This window comes from Acomys russatus, chromosome 10, assembly GCF_903995435.1.
Source record: "Acomys russatus chromosome 10, mAcoRus1.1, whole genome shotgun sequence".
Classification (NCBI taxonomy): Eukaryota; Metazoa; Chordata; class Mammalia; order Rodentia; family Muridae; genus Acomys; species Acomys russatus.
The window spans coordinates 69,837,261-69,860,308 of NC_067146.1; the positions used below are offsets into that span (position 1 = coordinate 69,837,261).

The window sequence follows — 23,048 nt, forward strand, 5'->3', positions numbered from 1 at the left end:
AACTCTGCTTTGTTCTAAGAATGTAAGAGAAATGGGATATAATAATGGAATGAGAAAACCATTAGCAATGTGCTTCAAAATGAAGTCTCTATGAGCCAAAAATGGAGTGTAAATACAGTAGAGTAAGTGGTACTGATGCCATCAGGCAGCTGAACTCTGGGTCCAGAATTGGGCAACAGTGGCTGGGAGTTCTGTTCCTAGATTTAGAGTGGGCAAAAGTACTCCTCCATGTCAATAATTGGATGTGTTGGTTAGTCATAATAGTAGTAGTAAATTTTAAGATAGATTTTTAGATTTTTAAATTTTTATGCTATTTTATGTGTGTTTTGCCTGTGTATATGTATGTGGATCACATGCAGGCCTGATGCCCGTGGAGATCAAAAGAATGCATTGGATCCCCTGGAGTTTCAGTTGGTTATGGGTCCCCATGTGGGTGCTGGGGAGTGCTCTTAACAGCTGAGCCATCTCTCTGCCCCAGTAGTAAAGACTTTCAAAAACACTTTTGAAACACTCAGGACATATATTTGCATATTAATATGAGCTCATGTTTTTAGGCATCTGTTTGTTTTATATAATATGTGTTTGACCACAAAACCTTTAGGGGACTTTTTGTGTTGACAGGCTGGTGGGGGTGGGGGTTGTGTTAGGGAGTTACTGGGGTTGCTATCAAGTTGAAAGAAAACAGGGTTTCAGTCCTGGTAACATTTCTGCCTCTTTTTTATTTGCTGCAGAGTTCTTTTGGTTTAGTTGCCATATGGATGGAGTACTCTGTCCATGTTTTTTGGATTTGTTATCAGAAGGAGGAGGATGGGAAACTATACTGGTCAAAAACAAAACACAACTGTAAATTTCTCTCTGTAACTCTCCATCCGTGTCCTATAGAACTAGTGGTCTGAGGTGCCAATCTTGGGAAAGGCCTCTCTACAGCTCCTCGTATGTGTAGGCAGAGGGGATGTCTAGTGTGAGTGGACATCCCCGAAGAAGAACAAGCATGGGTGTGACGGAAGGAGAAGATGGAGGGCCATGTTAGGACATGCTGAGTTGTGCCTGTGAGGGCCAGCAATAAGAAACATGTTGTATGTAGCTCTTGGCTGTGCATGTAGTCAAGAGGTAGGTTGTATTAAAAGGTGATGAGCTGAAAGGCTGTTTTCACTTTCCATGGCAGGTTGTTACATATGGCTTCACTTTAAAGAAAGCAAGACAGGAGTATAACTTGGCTGCAGAAGAACTCTCAGAAAACCAGGCGGAGAGTTCTCTTCACTTAACTTATCAGCACTCAAGTAAAAGTTGCCTTAAACCTTATACACGGTCCCACTGCATACTATAAATGTATTTACTCTAAGGTTTTAGTACTTGAAGTTGACTACAAATGCAGTCTTTTCCCCCCTTTATTGTTTTCCATAGAAATGTTTTTCTAGTCAGTAAAGATATTCCAAGTGGGTGAAAACTAAATATTAATGTGTCCTTTACCCCCATGCAAATATGGTTGGCTGTCCTTCCTTGAGGTCGCCATGTACCATTAGAAATGACTGAAGAGTGAGACCCGGGGGCTGAGAAGCTAGTAGGAATAAGGGAAGAGGACCCCCAGCATCTCGCCGTATGTGTAAGCAGCTTCTTCTTCAGCTTGGCCTTCCACCTCCAGATCTGGAGTTCAGATTCTCAGAAGGGTTACAAGAGGGGCTCAGAAATGAGCTCCCGGTAGCCAGGGCTGACTGTGCTCGCTCTTAGTTTCTTGTGATCCCTTTACTCCCATTGCTGTTAGGTCATTGCTGTTGGCTTGCTCCTTCTCATCCTCACTTTCTTTAAAGTTACAGCGCCTTCTTCATAAAGTAGAGAGAAAGTAGTTATCACGTTTTCTTTTGTCGCACGATGGGGTGGGTGGGGTCCAGACAGATGTGGAATATAGCAGTGATTGGATTACCCAGAATTTTATTATTAGCATTTAAAATTTTGATTTTTAATGATGAATGAGAAGAAAGCATATGAAACTGTTTAGGAAAATAGTTAATTCCTGTCATAGAAGGATAAACTCCTCAAAAAACTTTTTTAACGGGGTAAAATAAAAGTACATTAAAGTTATAAGCTACTTAATAAAACATTTCTTTTGTTTTTACATTATTTTTAAAGCTGACAGATAAGACAGTTATAGGATGAGTTTTTGTTTTTGCAGTGTTAGAATGTGCTCTACCATGCTCTGCCCCCAAGACAGAGGTTTAAAACTCAGTGTCTTCCAAAGGCACCACCCAGGAGATCTGCAGGCTCACAATGCGCATGACTTTCAGGGGCCTGGAGTTTCCCTGAATTAAGCACTGAGCTCCATCTCAGTCTGGGCAGATGTCAGGGAATTGTTCTTTTAAGTGATTTTCCAAATGCAGGTAAACCATTTTATGTTGTGATTGCCAGTGGTGAAGCCCCACTCTGCATTTCTGCCTAGCATTCTGTACCACACCGGCGCTTCTCAAGCCAGGCTAGCTCCACACAGAATATTCTGTTGCTCTTTCAGCATAAGCAGGGCTATTGTGATATTTATCTGAATTCAAACAAGGCTAATTAAAAGAGCTGCTGACAGTTGTTGTGATCTGACTTTGACTGCAGCTTGATGGTCATTATGGGTAAATAATGAACCAGGTCTGCAAATGTAGCAGCTGCCAACTTGGGATAGAAGAGCGGCTATTGCTTCCAATTTAAGGATCTATCGACCGCCTCTCTTCTCCCTGCAGATCTTCTGCAGAAAACAAATGTTTTCTGCTGCCGTGTATTGTGGTTTCAGCTGTTTCAGATACAGCCTATAATTTCCTTCTTTAATATTTAACTTAGGACATTATTAGCTTTCAGAGTTAACAACTTTTCTGTTTCAAAGAAGTTCGGCTTTGTCCTGTGAATGCTGTAACTAGCTAACCAGCTGTAGCTCTTTATATGTGTTAAATGTATGCAATATGCAAGAAATAGTTCAGAACAGCAAGGTATGACTTGTTTCAAAATCCTTCAAGATAGCTTTTTCTGTTAAGAGATTAGCACATGTCCATTGTTTTTGTTTTCATAAAAATGGACACCTCTTGCCAGGCCTCAGTTTTAGGTTTTGTTCACTTCAGCGGATTTGAAATATCTTGGTACATGTTGTATTTATCAGTTCGGAATAGCCGTAGTGGCTTTCATTAAAATGCAATGGTGAATTTACTGCCGCTTCATCATGAGCCTCTCCTTGTCCTATTAGTAAGTAGAAACAGGTGCATTAAATGTAGGCGTGAGGACAGATTGCATCCATAGATTAATGCACTTCCCTGCAGCTTTCCTACACTTAGGAATGCAGCTTCTGGACCTAATAGTTACAGTCTAAAATTTAGTGCAGGCCGCACTGGACACACTCCTACCACTTGCTCAGGTGCTGTGGAGAAGCCCAGCTGCATTGTGTAAGGTCTGAGGCTACAGCAGTGCTGTGTGCATAATGTGCCAGAGCTTTGAGATCTTGCTGGGAGGAAATGATCCCAAACATGCCCCGAAAGAGAAATCTTACTTTGAAAATTAACGATGAAAAATGACTTATTTTGCCATGTATTTGTCTTTGTTTAGGAAAGGCTAACCAAACTTTGTTTATCAGACTCCAGAATAGTGCTGTGAGTGTTTCTCCTTTCTTGTTTCCAGCTCGGATTATGCCAGAAGTAATGTTAACAAGGGGTTATGTTATGCTGGCTTATGTTAAACCAGATCACCCCTAACATGTGCAGAGCCATTCATCTGTGTCACCAAAACCCAGGAGAACATCTGACATGGGCTCTGAAACAGAAACAGTGATCACTTACAAATCAAACATGGCACGCTCTAAACTGATTGTGCACGGCAATCTTTTCTAGAAAGGACAACTAATTGAACATGATAAAGTGTAAAGTTAATTAACACCCTTAAATTTGTTGATTACTTTCACGGGATTATATTGTTCGTTGAGTAGCAGCTTTCTGTCCCAGCTGTCGCCTTTTTTCGGTGAATGACGCTGGTAAACAATAGAGACACCATAACAAGCCGTAAATGGCCCCTGTGACAGCAGCCCCTGTGAGGCTGCATCTGTAGAAAATGATTAGAACAATTGCGTTTTAAAGACAGCTCACATTGCAGCCCAAGTCCCATTGGCCCTCTTCTTGATCTTTTTTGATGGCAGACTGGTTAAAACATTTAAGTTCTTTTGAGTAAATTAGGTGATTTACTGCGTTTTCCCTGAAAGTGCTTTGGCAGCTCGGCTTTTACAGTGTTGAAGGCAGATATAGGTGAAATGTACATTTCAGCTTTCTGTCTCTCCCTCTCTGGGCTTGAAGCCCTCTTTCTGATAGGCATGGGTGATTCCTAGGAGGTTATTCTAGCTTACTCATACTTGGGTAAGTGTGGCCAATTCCCGAACTTCAGCTCTTTGGTGCTGTTAGGCCAGAGACTTTGACATGCTTAGGGCAGATAGATTTACTTACAACATTTAAGGTTTATGACTATTGTGGTTTACTATATAAGATACCTTTCCTTTCTATCCTGTGGTGCTTCCGTAGAAGTAATGGCACCTTTTAGAATCTAAAATTTAGATGGAGGAACCAAGATTTAATGGTACTAGGGTTTGTCCAAGTGTTGTGACTTCAGTGGTGTGACTTGGGTTGTGATTTCACATGGGCCACTTAATTTGAATCATGTGTTTATCACTTTTAACTCTTTATAATAATGTACACACACACACACACACACACAAATTTGCTTACATGGCATTAAGTGAAAATGCTAGGGACACACACAGAGAATCACACTACTCCAAAATTGAAGTTTTCTGTCTGTATATAATTGATAAGTAAAAATGGTATTTGTCATCTATAACATGTTGGTTTGGTAGTGTGTATATGTTGTAGAGAGACAGCTAGATGGAGCTTTACCTTACCCATATTAAAAAGAGCTTATGTCCTTGGAAGAAAAAAACCCGTGGCTTTGAGTGCTCTTTACCAGCTCGGAATGCCATAAAGAGACTGAGGCTCTCATCGTGAGTACAGTCTTGGAGGTGAGCAACAGGAAGGCACTATCATGTAAAGGAGCAGTCTAGATGCACAGAAACCAATAGTTCTCAGTGTACATGGTGAGGTAGTCTCTGTTGTAGGGTAGAAATACTTAGCATTCATTGACAAAGAAAGATGAAGATTTGAAAATTAGAAGTAATATAAGGAAAGAGAAGAAAAAAAAAATCCACTGCTTCCTGCAACTTGAAGACCAAAGGAAAGCAACAGTAAGAGTTCTGCTGTCTTTTGCTGAGTCAAGCATACTCGTTCTTCAGAAAACTTTGACTCAGTGGAGGACATAGCAGACTCTCTAAGGCCTGTTTAGTAATAATGAAGGATATATACAGCTGAGTGTGCTCATGGGAAGGCACTGACCGAGACACCAGCCTGGGCTGGTTCTTCAACAGAACCACCCGAGATTGGGAGACAGCTAGCACAAGTTTTTACTGTTTTACAGGTGTAAGGCCAAGTCAGTCAGAAGGGAAGAACTGAGTATTAGTTCACTTTGAGCAAACAGTCCTTGAGCATAGTAATATGAAGAACATTATTCATTATTTCATTTTCTGTGTTATATATAAAGTATCAAATGAGCACTGAACAGTGTGTGAACTTCAAACACATAACTGAGTTCAAGGACAAACTCATTTTTTGGGGTTGCTTTATTCTTCTCTAATGAACTTTGCTCTTTAAAGACGACTTTAATTTTATTTTACTGTGAGCTCTTAGGATTCCTTTTCTATTTGTTAGTTATGACTTGCTCTTTTCTTTTTTTCTAAGCCTGTGTGTGTGTGTGTGTGTGTGTGTGTGTGTGTGTGTGTGTGCGCGCGCGCGCGCGCGCTCACATTAATATTTGAATGTTTATGTCTACAGATGTCCATGCAGAGTACCAACATTAGCATCGTTTCCTCACGCCCCTCCACCTTGTTTATTGAGGAAGGGCCTCCACTGAACACAGGGAGAGTTCTCTAAATTGGCTAGTTTAGGCAGCTTGCTCCCAAGACCCCTGTCTCTCTTTCTGGGGTGCTAGGATTATAGGCAGCCATCACAGCTGCCTAGCTTTTACATGGGTGCTGGGGATTTGAACATTGATTCCCATGCTTGTAGAGCAACAGCTTTATCCACGGAGCAGTATCCCTAACCTTTTAGTTGATCTTTAAATGAATGACAAAAATAGTATACTACATATCAATATGCAGTAATTTTTAAGATATATATGCTTTCTAGAATGGCTAAGCCAAACTGTCTAGCATGCAATACTGTGCATACTTGATTTTAGTTATGAGAGCACTTAAAATCTACTCTGAGTAATCGGCAGAAATACAATTCACTTCGCCCTCCATATTCCTGGCTTCCTGCTTAAACGATTGCTCTGATAAGCAGATGTAAAGCTCTGTAGAGAGGTGGGAGTTTTTGTGCAGTTAGAGAACAGTGTAGTCCATGAGCACTTAGGAGCATCCCACACTGCCTGCTCAGTTCATGACTGCTTCACTGCTTGAAGGAGATTTGCAGGTGTGTATGGAATATGGGACACTGTGTTCCCAGATTCCATGTGCCTGCATTGAGAAGATTTCTTGTTAACCTTTTTTTGCCGTTTCAACAACAGAAGTCAAAAAATGGAAAGAAAGAAGGAACCAGGATTTGGTGGTAATTGCCATCTGTCATCTGACCCTGGTATCATATGAGGATGTTTTTAGCACTCTGCTAGTATACATCTCTTCTTTAAATTTTTCTTTTGAGATTATAATTGTATCATTTTCCTTTTTTTCCTCCAAATCCTCCCAAACCCAGCCTAGCTCTCTTTCAAATTCATGGCCTTTTTTTTTTTTCATTAAATGCTGTTACATAAATTCTACACACATAACCCTAATACATAAATACAATGCTCAATGTGTATGTTACTTATATGTGTGTTTTCAGTGTGGACCATTTGGTATTGGATAACCAATTGGTGTACCCTTCCCTGGGGAAGATAATCTCAGCCGCTTTCAGCATTCCTAAGCTAGCTGTTGTTCTCTGTGAAGGGTTAGCCCCTGAGCCTTTCCTCATCCGTGTTCGCATGTCTGGTGATGTCATCCTGTTCATCTCATGTTTAAGCATTCATATTGGTGAGGCCTTTTGGGTGTAGCTTCTGATAACTCCTAGTAGACACAATCTCACAGCAAACTCCCTGCTCCTCTGCCTCCTAGAATCCTTCTGCTCCTTTTCCACAAAGGTCCCTGTGCCTTAGGTGTGGGAGTTGTGTCTAGGTGTGTTCTTGGGAACTGGGGGGTAAAAATAGAATTCTGTGCCTCCCATGACCTTACATTTTTGACTTCTTAGAATATTCATATTTCAAATGTTCTCCTAATAAGCCAGGAAAGATCTTGATTTTTTTTTTTTTTTTTTTTTTTTTTTTGACTTGGGAAACATATTTCCTCATTGAATTTTTATACCTAGCACAGTTAAAGCACTGGATAGCTAATTTGCTGCTGGTAATTTTCTTCTTTGAATCTGTGAACATTTATTCCTCTAGTTTGCATATAACTTTGTTATTGTTGTTGTTGTATTATGTGGATTTTCTTGACCCTTTTTCTCCCATTACCAACAATGGGTCTCATACTCCTTGGGCGATAAGAGCTGCTTCTTAGTACCAGGTTGAAAATGCAGTTGCAGGATTTGTGTGTGCGTCAAGCCTAAGTCTGTTTTTAAAATAGGAAGACTGGCTAGCTTAGACTTGAATGTTTCTCTTTACACGGCCAGCACGTATGATAGATGTCTGTGGCTTTTAAAAGCAGAGTACTCATGTCTATTGAGTGATTTGGACGTTTGCATTTTCATTTGTTTGTACAAATGAGTTCATAGTTTTTATTCTAGGGTTATGGAAGAGATTCTCTAAAGACATTATCATAAGAAATGGCTAGAAAAGCCCTAAAGACAGCCACAGGGTCTGAGCTTGTTAGATTTAGTTAATATAGGTATGTAAGAAAAAAATAATCTCCTTTTTTACACTTGTTCTCAGCTAAAAGGCCACAAAGCAATAAAGGGGAATATATAAAGTGGATCTGACTTAATCAAATAGAGGGTATTTATTTTGCTTATTTACTTTTGAGACAGGGTCCCTCTATGTAGTCCTGGCTGCCCTGGAACTCACTATGTAGACCAGGCTGGCCTTGAATTCAGAGATCCTTCTGCCTCTGACTTCTAAGTGCTGGGATTAAAGGCATTCACAGTATTACATGTTAGATGGTTTGACTTAGCCATTCTGCAAAGTATACATATCTTAAAATATTATATCACACATAATAAGTAGTATACTATTTTTGTCATTTATATTTGACCATGATCAGCCTTCCTTTTTTTTCTAATATGAAACTATTGTAGAGTCAGAGGTACCTCAGTTTTGTGTGTTAGCATTGTACATGTTTGAATGTGGATTTGAGAACCCCCAATGATCATAGGACGTCAAAGTTTATATTGTCTGACTACCTTCATAGATTGAAAATGAATAGAGCAGGCAGCATTTAACAGCTTACTAGAATGACAGCAAAGCTTGGTAACCCTCAGCATCATTGAGTATTTCTGTGAGAACAGGTTTCATCCAGTACTGTATCTCAGTGTTCTTTCCTTTGACCTTGTCTCTTAGTCCCCTTGTGATCCATTAGCAATACTTGAGATACTGGGAGCTGTGGATGTAGTTCAGTTGGTAGAGTGCTTGCCTAATATGTTCAAGGCCCTGGAGTTGATGCCTAGTAACCACCACCACCAGCACTGCCATCACAAGCCAAAGGGGGGAAAGAAGAGATTAGTTAATTTTAAGGAACAGAAACTTATTTGTTATGGTTCTGAAAGTTGGGAACTCCAAATTAAAGTGATGACATTTGTCAAGGGTCATCATGGCTTAGAACAGAAGGATGGAGGCAGGGTCAATATGAAAGTGGCCACATTTGAAGATCTTTCATAAGAAACCCATGCCCTTGAAGGTGCATGAGTCTGTGCATGATGGAGCCTTGATGTTCTAATTACCCCTCATTGGGCCTCACTGTTTAACACTATTGTCTTGGGGATGACTTACTTTTTTAGAGTATATGTTTAACAAGTGATAAGAGCCTGGCTTCTCTGAAGAGGTGCGTTTTAAGCAAAGCTACTCATAAATAATATGGAGAAGAACATGCCAAAGTGAAAAGAATTAGAAGTGCAAGGCTTTGAGACGAGATGAGGGCATGCTTGATGTGTGTGAAATAAGACAGGAGAGGAAGCCATGGGCTTTATTAAGAGGGCTCTATAGGACTTTGGATTTAACGCTGAGCATGATGGGAAGTTTGGGAATGGCTAAGAGTAGGGAAAACCGTGAGCTAGATTTATGTTTTCAGAGGGTTCCTCTGGCTGTTGTGATGAGAATAGATGTTGGAGACAGTGCAGAAGGGAGATCAAGTAGGAGGGAAGAAAGCTGTTGCCGTAGTTCATGCTTAGATGGGGGTTGTAGAAAACAGTGGGCAGGTCACAGGCGCACAACTTCTTAGGATCCATGGGATTCAGCCTCACCCTACAGTTGACTACAGAGCTGGATACTTACTAGGTACCCAGTAGATTGTGTTGAATGGACAAGCAAATGCAGATTTCCCATCTCTTTCCAGAAGATACACTCAGTGGTCACAGAGTTTTCCAAGAGTTCTTCATGGTGGTTGTTTTTTCCTCTCCCCACTTTCTTTTTTGAGACAGGCTCTCATTATGCTGCTTAAATGGGTCAGAATTCATGGATTTTGCTACATTGGCCTTCCAAGTTCTGGGATGACAGGCATGTGCCACCACACACCAGTTTACAAGGATATATCTTTTTGTTTTGTTTTGTTTTGTTTTTCTAGACAGAGTGTCTCTGTATAACCTTCGCTGTCCTGGACTCACTTTGTAGACCAGGCTGGCCTCAAACTCAGAGATTTGCCTGCTTCTGCCTCCCCGAGTGCTAGAATTACAGGTGTGTGCCACCATGCTGGGCTCAGTGATGTACCCTCAACATCAACCAGGCACAGACTTGTACAGACCATCTTAACCTGGGCCAGTCTGCTTCTCCTGTTTATGGGGTCAGCCCACAGCCTCTGATACTTAGCAACCAAGGCTAAAACTATCCCAGAAGAGACAGCGGCTTAGATAACAAGATAGGAAAATGCCTACTTCACAAACTCAAATTATAAAACCCTTCTATTTATGTGGTATGCACAACCACTCTGTAAAGAAGTATTAATGCCTTTCCCATTTTATTCATGGGCTTGGAGTTATTTCTTTATAATCACACAGCCAGCAAGTATCACTCTCAAAGCTAGTTATTACATCTCTAGAGCCTTTATTCTTTCAACCGTGCTTATTGATTTATTTTCCAAACAGTCATCTATTGAATATATCATGCAGTGTGCAACATAATAGGAATACTGACATAAGCAAGACCCTATGCTGACCTTGTAGGGAAAATCAGATAAAGAAAATCAAAGATGTTAATAATATATGGTAAATACTATAATAGAACTAAGACAGTATGTTTGGTTTTATGTATACTATTATTAAAATATAAACTAAAATACAGGCTCAAGATCTGAAATGGTAGCGGGGGGACAGTGTTTCAGACTTAGAACTTTTTTAGATGTTGGACTATTTGAATATATATAAGGAAATATCTTGGGGTTGAAACCCAAATTTAAATCCAGGATTCATTTCTGTTTTATGTGTACCTTGCACTGATAGGCTGAATGTAATTTTACGTAAACTTTTAGTGTGACTGCATCCTATTACCTAAGGATAGATGCTCAATTTTTTGCTGTGGCTTCATGTTGGTGCTCAAAAAGGGTTGGGTTTAAAAGAGACATAACAGGTTTTAGATTGTTGAATTAAGAATGGTCAGTCAACTACCGAGCAGTGGGGGTGTATGCCTTTAAGCACTCAGGAGCCAGAAGTAGATGAATCTCTGAGTTCAAGACCATCCTGGTCTACAGAGTCCTGCAAATACTTCTAGTACTAGCTACCTGAGTATATATTAGTTCTGTGTTGTTCATTTTAGAAAATGGGCTTGAATTAAAATGGCATGGCAAGACAAAACACTTACTGCTTGTTATAGGTACACATAAGAGCCTATGCAGTGTCTTCTGAAGTCGAAAGAGTTCTTTCGAAGCTTTTGGGTTCTAGCCTTCCAGGTCCTTTTCATCTATTCACAGTGGTCATGTTTCTTTTAGGATAGTGTTTCAGGATAGTTTCTTTTAGGATGGTGTAGACACTAGCTTGGCCCAACATTGGGAGTAGCTTGCTTGATGGTGTTAAAGGAATGTGTAGGATGATAGAAGTTGGTCCCAAGAATTGCCAAAGCTTTCAAATGTACTCAGTTTAATCAGACTTTATGCTGGGATGTAGGTTGTGATAAGGTCAGAAATAAACACACCATCACATTGAGAGAAAGTGGTACTGCCACGGACTCCTGAATCAAGAATAAATTATTCTTTCTTGTGAGCTTTTCTTGCTTAAGTAACTTATTTCTTCTTTTTGAAATATGTGTTTGAACAAGTGAGAAAGTGCACCTGTCAAAAGATTAACCAGCTGAGAACCATTGTCAGCATTAATTTTCCTTCAATAAATGACTCTCTGCAGTTATTTAGCAGTCTGTAATCTAGACACAGCGCTGCTGCACCTGTGACGGGCAGTGCTGGATTTGTTTGTAAGCTTTGACTTAAATCGTCTACTTGTCCAGGTTAGATCAACAGGATTGGGAGGCAGCATGGATAACAAAATTGACTAAAATAACTGTAAAACATTAATGCTTCTCCATCTTGGTGAAGTAGAAACTAGCTAAATGACTGTCATTATCAAAATGTTAAAATAATTAAATTTTTCTACATAGTCTAAAAATGTTTCTAATGCTATTATGATATGATGTAATTAAATTTCCTGTAGGTGTTGTAGGCTTCCATGTATAGGGAATGCACTCCCTAGATTGTATGGCTTATATCACACTGGCTTTTGCTTTTAGTGAATGACTAAAAATAACACGAACTAGGAAAGAGAGAGCTACACTTGATTTGGCAATAGCAAAATACTGACAATTTAATTTAATTTTAATGTTTAAAAGCTGTATTTCATTGAAAAGCCGGCGATCACTCATATCGGTCTGTTCTAATGGCCAGGTCTAGTCTAGTTATGGCTCAACTACGGTTTCCTATTTCTAGTTGCAAGTAAGCTGCAAAGTAATTACAAAAACAGAAGTTGCACTAGTAAAGCTTATCCACATATTCACTGTTTTTGAACAAGAAAATCTAACTTGAAAATTATGAACTTCCCAATATTAAACATTGACTTTTTATTTCATAGTTAATTAAAAAGTTATAGGAAAGTGACCCCTCTCCTTCTATGCAGAAAGACAAGCCTAAATTAGAAGTTGCTTCACTGATTCTTTCAACCAGAGACAATTTGTCAAGCATGTTAAAAGCCAATTTTTTTGTTTGTTTGTTTGTTTGTTGAGGCAAGGTTTCTCTTGTAGTCCTGGGAACTCACAGAGATCCACCTGCCTCTGCCTTCCAAGTGCTGGGATTTAAGGCGTGCACGATCGTGCTCTGCTTCAGGGTTTATTTCTTACCGCTGGGGATGAGTTGCCTCAAAGATGAGATGGGAGGGAAGAGAAGCAAGAGAGACTCAGGTGATACTGGAAAGTGCAGATGAGAGCTCTCTAGATAAGCAACCACTTCTGCTTCAGAAAGAACCTAGCTACCGGAATACCTACCTGTTGTGGCCTAAGAGTCAGTCTCTAGATCTCCTCAGCAGGTGAGGGTTGGAGGAGGAGCTCTGAGCCACACACTCACATGCTGTCTTTACAGCAGGTTCCTCTGCGTGCTGGGCTGCTCGTCAGGGCTCCAGTAAACTAAGTGTGTATGGATGGCTATGCATGCCTGTGGGTTTATATTAACCTGTGTGATGCTTGGTTGCTGGAACATCCCTATGGAGATTTGGAGAAATGTACACATGCCTGGCAGAAATACATTTTTGAGGCAAGGGATTTAAATTTGGCTTTTAGGTTTGTCTCTCATTTTTGGCATTTTACTTGAGCGGTTTTACTTCAATCTCTTTTCCCCAAAATGACTCAGGTGTAGGAGCTGCTCGGTCTGGAAACCTTACATTCATGGTGGGAGGAGTTGAAGAAGAATTTGCTGCTGCCCAAGAGTTGCTGGGATGCATGGGCTCCAATGTGGTGTACTGTGGAGCTGTTGGGACTGGGCAGGTAATGTTACCACGCGAATGACGTGACTCCGTGTGAATGTCCTTTCTTCTGACCACATTCTTGCCCCTCTTTACTTGGTTCATGTGAGGATTCCCTGCGTGCATTTTAAGTTACATTGGGATGAGTTGGTTTTTCATCGTTGTTTAAAGTCTTGCTCAGAGGGCCAGTAGATCCCTATTTTTGACTGTGTCTGATTTTAACTTCCTTCCCCACTTGACTGTCTCAACTATCAAATTTGTCCACGTCCTCACATAGGAGTTTTATAATAGAAGACACATGTATGTTCTTACAATCCTAGGTTCATCCCGTACTTCTCTGCAGTTAGCCTTCTTATATATTTACCATTGACCCTTGTGCCCATCTTTTCTCTTGCCTGTTTACATTCTGTCCTGACTTCCGGCTGCACGTCCTCCCAGCCCGTTTTTAGTGATGCAGTGACAAGAACTGAATCGGCTGTCCCTGCCCCACATGCTCACACTGAGTCCGCTCTTCCTCACCCTGCTGTGCCCTCCACTGTGCACTTGAGCGTTTATTGCTCTCGCTGGCTCCTCTGTTCCCTTCCATGTAGCATATCATCCCCACTTCTAAGTGAGAGTGTGAACCCACCCCTTAGAGAGCAGTGGTGGCGCGGGGACTGTTGAGGCCACAGCAGCCGTGGCATTTATCACCAGCGCAAGAGACTCCAGGTTCTGCTGAGCACAGTGTTAGGTTCAGAGGGAAGTGCACCCACTGGGGAGAATCCACAACTGAGTGTGTGTGTGTGTTTGTTTCAAGAGAGAACCCTGTGGAACCAGGTAAAGAAAAGCTTTCTAGAAGTTATAACTTGAAAATAAAGATACTATAACATGCCCTCTATTTTCAGTCCGCAAAGATCTGCAACAACATGCTGTTGGCTATAAGTATGATTGGAACCGCCGAAGCTATGAATCTTGGAATCAGGTTTGTTGATGAGAACATTTTCATATACTAACAATTTTCTTCTCTTCCTTATTTGATTTTTTATGTCAAAAGAATGATGTTCATGGAAGTAAATGAGTTGGCTCAGGAGCATGTTGAAAGGGGTTCATTATTGAATTTTAATAGACTTTGCTTATTAGGCAGCAATAGGGCCCTAGGGACCATCAACACTCTTCGCCACAGCCATAGGATGTGTTGCACTGTGCACTGAAGTTGTGTTGTGCTTTTCTAGGGAAGCCCTGTACCTTCTATTACACTGAAATGCAAACACTAAAATTCAGACATATTTTGGCCATGTTAGGACAAATTTGAGTGAAACCTGCTTCTAATGTGGAGTGAATTCAGGTGTTATGCCACCCTGAAACTTATTGTATATCCCTGTTTTAAATCTATTTCTCATAATCTGCGCTAGCAGGGTTCTTGGTAATCTGTTGTTAGGGTAACCAGGCATCCATTCCTAAAGGTGCAAATCATGTACATAACTTTTGTTTTAGCTTGCTTGGTTATTCTATGTTAGCATGTATCTTTTTAAAATATAGTGTTCACTAACTGTTTACTTAAAGTGAGTAAAAATTTCTTTCCAGTAATCATTCCGTAGAATGGTTAAGGTTAATGCCTTAATTTTAGCCTTTAATCTTTTGGACTGGGAATGGTACATATGATTAATCACCTAATTAATATTTTTAATGTTTTTCATTCCATGAATATAATAAATACACATTTTTTATTTTATAGAACTGCTTAATGTGTGTAGGTCGCTTTATTTGTAGCTTTTCTTCATCTCTCTGGGCTGCTTATCAGATACATCCCATAATAGAGAAGTGGCTGGGACCGCAGCTTTTGATAAAAGCAATAAAAAGAGCCAAAGTGCTTCAGATATTTTTTAAAACATGGTAATGGATTCACATTTCCTCTTAATTACCATATCAAGATGCTGTTGTTTTATTGAATTGCCCGTCTCAGATGTTAAACTATCTTGACCTATTAAGTTGTCATGTTGTAATTGAGATAAAAGAGGAATTTGCTTTGCATCAGCGCTAATTGGTTTATCAATATCCCATACCATTTACATTTTAGAACCAAATGTCTATAAGACGGTGAGGCATGTCTGTACAAAGCCTTAGTAAAACTGCCGTGTGTGGGAGCCCGTTGGAACGTCACCTGTGCCGTGGCCAGTTTCAGACTGTGGGTACTTGTCATTCTGAAAACCTTGTCACACCCGTTCTCTAGGCCAGTTTCATCGAAGAGGAAACCAAAACTTTCTGGAACTCAAATTACATATAAAGCTAATTGTTGCCAAAAACAGAATTATTATCCCTATATGTATGATTTTATTCTTTTTTCTGGAAATAAGGAACTAGATCATAAAAGTAAAAGCCTGGGTGAAGCCCTCCCCCCCACCCCCCACCCCCCCCCACACACACATAACACACTAGTTTGTTCTTTACTTCTCACTTAGTGCATCCCAGGTGCAGGGTGCTCCTCAGGCACAGTGATGTGTCTTCTAGCATTTCTTGACTTGTTTTTCTGTCAACACTCTGAATGAAGCTTTGGGCTGGATATGGTGGTGCACACCTTTGATACCAGACACTTGTGAGGCAGAGGTTGGCAGATCCCTCTGTGTGTCTGAGGCCAGCCTGGTCTATATAGTGATTGCCAATCCAGGCAAAGTTGCATGACAAAACCCTGTCTCTAAACAAACAGATAAAATAAAGTGACGCTCTGAGGACAGGAAGATGGCTGAGCATGTAAAAGTAAAAGTGAGGGCTGCCAGGCCTGATCCCTGGGACCCACCTGAGCGAGACAAGCACTGACTCCACAGATTGTCCTCTGACTGCACATACCACGGCATGTGAATGCACACATACAAATCAATGTAATTTTAAAAATTAAAACTTACTATCCAGGGTAAGTGCTTGTGCAAACTCACCAGATGCCAGCTAATAAAGAATCATTGGAACATCCACTGAACAGAATGTATAGTGAGGTGAAAGCTGTGGGCTACTTGCTTTAGGTTTGCTCTCAAGGAGAGGAGAAAAAAACGGCATAAATCCACAGAGGGACATTAATAGCAGAAAAATAGTTTATCTTACTTTGGCTATTACCCAGTATGGTAAAATAATATGTGAGAGCAGAAAGCTTTTCTGTGGTTCCATGGTATAGTAGAACCCAGCTCTCTAGACTCTGAAAAATACAAAACTTTTAAATATTTAGTTTTTCTAAGACTCTATGTATGGATATAGTGCACAAACACACTATATGTAATGACCTATAAATATAAATAAAATGTGCATAAAAGTCCAAAAACAAGGCAGAAACTTACTCATCTTATTTGACTATTAAGGTTTTTACCTTTCTAACATTCCACATTGTACTAAGTTGCTTTCCTACCTTGAGGGTTTCCCACGCTACCTTACAAGACTCTTAGTGGTCTGAAAGATGAGCGCTTCCGCTGCTTTCTTCTGTCAGGGTTTACAGACATGGTTTAAGATGACAGAACCGGTCTCTAATAGAGTATAGAGAGAGTGGCCACAATTTATTGAGCTTTGCAAGGTGAAAGAGAAAATTGGCGTCAGCAAGCATAAATTCCCAAGCAGTAAATTCCCACAGAGTAGCACAGCATCAAAGCAGTTTAGCTGCATTCATATTGTGCTCGCTCACAAGTGGAATTTTCTAGAGTATTTATGTCAACATTTACAAATTGAGTCGCCTGTTCCAGTGAAGTGATCATTTCTGATTAATTTCACTCTCATAAGCAATGGATTTTTTTTTTTCTGAAATAACGGTTTCTCTTTAATAGAAGAATAAAATCATACAGTTTAAAAATTGTATTGACCCTTGCTCTTTTACAGTGAGCCTTTATGGATGTTAGTGAAATTTTAAAATGTTGTAAAAAACTAAATAAAGTGCAAAAAATATTGGTACATAATATACTTTGAGATTCCTTTTTATTAGATCTTTTTCCTTTAATTGGATTCCTAGTTAGGGCTCTGAAATCGTTTTATAGCCTTAAAAGCACCCTGCTTGCATGAGAGAGGTTATGTTTGTGTGATCTCACCACACAGGCAACACGTGTGTGTGTGTGTGTGTGTGTGTGTGTGTGTGTGTGTGTGTGTGTTTAATTTTGATTCATTGGGAATTGCTTCTTAAGAAACACTGACGATGTCACAAGTAATTTACATGGTCAGTCATGCTCAGGGCCCTCTTGTAGCCACCATGTTGTCTTACACTGCTTCTTCTTTTTAATTTTTCACTTTTCCCCCCTTTCTCACTATCTGCCTATTTTCTCTTCTATAATGTAAGCTCCACAAAGGGTGTATGTGTGTGTGGCCAGTTCTTAAGAACGTAGCAGACACTCAAGAGTGAAGACTTGATGAAATGAAAAGGCGGGGAGAGAGGGGTAGAAGAGTGCTCGCGTGGCCTCTGGGGTGGCTGCCCCCTCACCTGCCCCTGGCCAGCGGCACAGGCAGTGCTCCGCTTCTTTGTTGTCTCATTGGTTCCTGCCTGCAGCTGACATGGGGCAAGTCCATGTAACTATGAGCGAGTCAGTGTGTGGTTGACTAAAATGGGTATGGCTATAGATGTGTTCTTTCCAGGTCTGTTGTACCAACACCCAGTTGTTCCTACCAAACACCAGCGTAGAAACTCAAAACATAGAAATCGAACAAGATTTTGGTGACTAAAATTTTGGTTATGGTGAAAGCAAATGGTTTTTATACTTTTCAGTTTTAAAAACAGTTTATGATGCATCATTTTTTTACTTCTCCCAAAAGTTCATTTAATGTTCTAATGTTTTAGAGGTGAGTGGGTTTGACATAGTGACGTTTATTTGAGTTGCATTAAATATGCAGTCAGAGCAATGAATTCATTCTGTTTATATCAGAGAACATCCCAGCAATTGTAAAGCCACAAGCATGCGTGCATACACTCTTGAACCACCTCCAGTGGCAAGTTATTATGGGGACTGACAGACTGTCATCCTTTTGATGGCTTGAGCTGTATATCTCCTGAGCAGCGATGGGCTCTTATGCAGAAGTATCATATGTTCCCAGCCAATTTACAGGGAAGCAGCAATAACATTTTATCATGGTTGAGAGCCCAGTAGCTGCTTCCTATTAAACTTGCCCTTTCAGATACCTGTCTTGGATTAATTTGTTGATTTCAAATGGAAACTCAGTCTTCTCCAGTGAAGCATGACGTTCTAGGGTAGACTCTCTGAATGACAATTACTGTGTATTCTAGCTGGTTTCAGACCATTACAAGCCTTGGGCACAGAGGAAGACAGAGGACTTCAGTAACTGATTTTAATATCCTGTCTAATTCTAGCTGTCAGTCCTGTATGTGCCAGCTGAAGAAGCCTCAGAAAGAGGAAATGCAAAGCACTCCTCACTTGCTCTTTTTAATGATACACTTTGCTGCAGAGTGGGGCCAGGGAGGGAGCAGCAGGCTCCTGAAGGGAATCTGCACGGCAGGAGCATCAGATTTGGAAAGTGAGCAGAGAAACAGCTACCACCCGATTTTATATGTGTGCATGTGCCCTTTAGATGCCTCTAGATATTGACATGGTCACCAAAGCAGGCTCCCATAAGTCAGTGCTAGCGCTTCCCTGGGCTGTCCTCTTGGGGAAAGCAGAGGGTGTTGTAAAGTTAGGGAAATGGCGAGTTAGACCATTTGGACAAATGTTACAGCATGAAGCTCCTTTGCAGCAAAGACTCTGGTGAAGTACTAGCCAGTATAACCTGGAAGGTTCTTAAGAGGGGAGTAATCCCACTGCTTTAAATGTGACGACATCTTGTATCTAAGATGAAAGGGCGCTTCTAAAATGTTTGATGTCTTTGAAAAAAGTGCTGTCTTTATGGATGCGTGTGCTTCTTAGAGAATACACTTGTAGTTACAACAGTTAGCTAATGGCGAATCGGTGATTTTCTCTTCACAATCATTCCTTAACAACATTGTCTTTATCTCTTCCCAAGTCATATGTCATACTTATAGCTTGATTTTATTTATACCAAAAGCCAAAGTGTCTGTTGTAACTAAACACAACAAACTTGGATCTTTTTAAAACACTGTCTGACTAATGTAGCTGAGGTTGGCCTGAACTTGCTATGTAGCCCAGACTGGCCAGGAACCCCTGATCTTCCCACCTCTGCCCCCCACTTACTAAGACTGGGCATATACCACCATGCTGTGCCAAACTCTGTATTTCTAAAAGACTCAGGCTATTGGGCTTCTGTCTGTTATTGGACAGAAAGTATGAGAGTTGATACAGTTGGCATCTTTGTGCTTGACATAATCCCATCATCATTACATGACCACCCCCCCACACACACACACACACACTCAGCTGTGTGGCACGCAGTGTGCTGTTTATCACCACCACCTCAGAAGCCTGATCACGCCCCATGTGTAACACTGCTTCCATGCCTGCCTTGGCTGTCAGCACTCTTCCCTGATGTAGCATCAGAAAAATCGCCTAGCTGTTTGGGTATTCAGATTTTGCAGTGAGCAGACTATACAGTGATCAATTTAAGCACGCTGAAGTGCCGTTTGTTTAACATTTATCTAAGTGTCTCTTTTCAATCTTTTTTTTTTTCCTAGAAGAGATTGATTTTTAAGACAAAATAGAAAGCTTTTATGACAGTTGTTTTATAATAGTCCTTTTGCATGAACGAAACCAATAAATTGCTGAGTATGAGAGTTTACTTGAACCTTGATTCACTGATACTTAACAAAACTGAAACTGGGCTTCCTAAACCAGGCTAAAATCCATAGTCTCAAGCTGATGAGCATTTTGCTGCTGTTTCTAGGGCTGCATTGAGCAGCCACTTATGCCATCAGCCCAGTGGAAGAACAAATGATGTTTCCGCCCGGGCAAGCTTTGTTTTATCAGGATCAGTAACCTTATCAGCAGGTGACCCAGAACTGTAATGCATGTCTCTGAATAGATAGCATATGTCACCGCTCTGGGCAGACTTGCTTCATAAGCAAGATTATCTAATGAAGGCTTAATAAATAAGGAAGGGTGTGCAGCAGAAAGCGCTGCCTTTGGTAACGACAGCTTCTCCTAAGCATGCTTTACAGCTTGTTGCTCATCTCTTGCATTTACTCCCATAAAGACCAAAGGGATAAATGTGCATATAAGTGCTGCCACCCAGGCTCCGGTGACTTTTCAGAGTCGTCAGTATTTCTTTCTGAAATAGATCGTTTGTATGTGAATGTAGAATTTAGATTATCAGTTGATTTAAAGTTCATAAGTAACAAGGCAGTAATATCTGAACATAACCGAGCCCGTGCGTGTGAGAAGCCATGCTCAGTGTGCTGGTATGTGTTTTCTCCTCTATAGTAGATAGTGCAGGTCTTTTCAGGAATATGACCTAAGAAAATTAGCAGCTCTTAATGCTACATCATTGAGAACTAAGGTTTTCACTTGGCGTTGATTTTACGGATGGGGTTTTTTTGTCTGTTTTGATGTGTTTATTTATTGTTATTGTTGCTTTTGTTGTTATTGTTGTTGTTATTTTGGTGGGGGCGTTGAAACAGGGTTTCTCCCTGCAACCCTGGCCATCCTGGTGCTCACTGTGTAGACCATGCTGGCCTTGAACTCAGAGATCTGCCTCCCTCCAGAATGCTGGGATTAAAGGGAGGTGCAACCATTCCCAGCCTTTATTTTGGATTTTTGAGGAAAGCTCCTACTCTGTAGCTCAGGTTGGTTTGATACTCCATGTATCCCAAGCTGGCCTCAAGCTGTCAGTGTCTCTTCTGCCTCCCATCTTTCTGTGGGCTTTAGATTTACAGTGGTGGAACAAAAAGATGGGATGCCTTCACATGTTAATAAGTCTCATATAATCGTACATTCTGACATTTAATTTTTTTTTTTTTTTTTTTTTTTTTTGACCTTTGACAGGTCAGGCCTTGACCCAAAACTGTTAGCTAAGATCCTGAATATGAGCTCAGGACGATGCTGGTCCAGTGACACTTACAATCCTGTACCCGGGGTTATGGATGGAGTCCCCTCATCTAATAACTACCAAGGTGGATTTGGAACAACACTTATGGCTAAGGTATGGTAAATGTAGAGATGAGCTGTGATGGAGAGAAAAGTAATGATCTAACCCTCACTGTCTCACACACACATGCATGCATGTGCACACACACTCTCAGACACAGACTCACACACCACCACCTTTCAACAAAGCATGTACTTGTCCCAGAAGGCAAAATTGTTACAATAGTGCATCAGTTTTCCACTGAAAGTTATCCCTGCAGCTTGTCTGACAAGGCCTGGATAACTTGGCCTTTGCTTCCCTTTTCTGTTTCTCTCTCTGCTTTAGCCAGTGAACCAATCGTTTTTTCTCCCTTACGCCCAAACCTTTCCACTCACTGTTCCTTCCCTCAGGATTGTTCTTCCTGGCCACTATTCCCTCAACCGCCCGTGCTTTTACTTAACTAACACCTCATCTTTTTTCTCTGTGCTCAGCTATCTTTTTGACTAGAAGGCTTTACCCAGCACTCCCATACTGGTAGTGTTGCTCCCAAATTACACTAGTCCCTTGTGAGTGTCTTTCTTCAAAAGACTGAGCCTGTGTAGGCTGCAGCTGACATGTTTATGACCGTATACAGGGGATAGAGTACTGTTTGAGACTGTTCCTATGAATTTCCCTTCATGTTAGAACCTACTTTTTATAACAGTTGTACAGATTTCCACAGATTTGAAAACAACTCTGTTTTTGTTTTGGTTGTTTTGTTTTCGACACAGTGTTTCTCTGTGTAGCTCTGGCTGTCCTGGAACTTGTTCTCTAGACCAGGCTGGCCTTGAAATCAGAGATCGGCCTGCCTCTGTCTCCTGAGTGCTGGGATCAAAGGCGTGTGCCACCACGCCTGGCTTGAAAAACATCTTTATGTAATCCTGCCTGCACAGTAATTCTATCTAAAAGCAAAATAAACGTGTCTCTTGGGGGACAAGAATGTGGAAATTCAGAAATCAAGAACTCTGTTTCTAGCACTCTTCCCGGTCTGTGAAAGTGAAAGCACTTAAGGAAACACGTGGTCTGGGGTGTGACTCCATGGGCGTGTGCTTGCCTACCATTCTACCAAGGGCCTGGCTACATCCTCGCCATCACAAGAGGGAACACACACATACACACACACACATGCTTAGTGCGTGTAAAAATCTTATTTTTTTTCCAGATTCTACCCTCCCTTCTCCCCTTAGCCTAGCCCAGTTCCAGAATGAGTTTCCCACAAGTCTCAGTGTGCTTCTTTCTGCCATTGTTTGCTTTAGGATCTGGGATTGGCTCAAGACTCCGCCACAAGCACCAAAAGCCCCATCCTCCTAGGAAGCGTCGCCCATCAGCTGTACAGGACAATGTGCGCAAAGGGCTACGCGAACAAAGACTTCTCCTCCGTGTTCCAGTATCTGCGGGAGGAGGAGGCCTTCTGACTGCGCCCTCTGCACATGGGCACTGTCAGGATCCACACGCTGTCCTGAGCGTCCCTGCGGCTCGCTCTGTTAGTGATGGGTTTAATCAGAGGTCGTCTGTCTGCTTTCGATTGTCTACATTACCTTAATCCCGGGAGCTTTCACCATTTTAAAGTGCTGCTGCTTTCATCTGTTGAGCAAGCACGCCCGGTGGTTCCCACTAGCTAGCTCCGTTGACCTTTTTAAAGGTTTGATCCTTGAGCACCTTCAGTGAAATCGAGCACTCTGATCAGGATGCTTTATTTACTCCACGTTGCAAGTAAAACCAAATGTTTTGTCAGCGAGATGGAGCCCATGGTAAAAAGGAAAGAAATCAGTTATGAAGACAAATTAGAGGGAAATTTGTCCTATGACCAAGTGCAGTTAT

General features: G+C 41.0%; 1 protein-coding gene across 1 annotated transcript in view; it reads left to right on the forward strand.

Moving 5' to 3' along the window:
• The window catches only part of Hibadh (3-hydroxyisobutyrate dehydrogenase), a 103,954-nt gene extending 81,312 nt beyond the window's left edge, over window positions 1-22,642 (forward strand). The window contains exons 5-8 of the mRNA XM_051152350.1: window positions 13,112-13,245; window positions 14,108-14,184; window positions 21,107-21,263; window positions 22,484-22,642. Coding sequence (XP_051008307.1) covers window positions 13,112-13,245; window positions 14,108-14,184; window positions 21,107-21,263; window positions 22,484-22,642 — 527 coding nt within the window. The remainder of the gene's footprint in view (window positions 1-13,111; window positions 13,246-14,107; window positions 14,185-21,106; window positions 21,264-22,483) is intronic.
• Window positions 22,643-23,048: the final 406 nt, after the last annotated feature.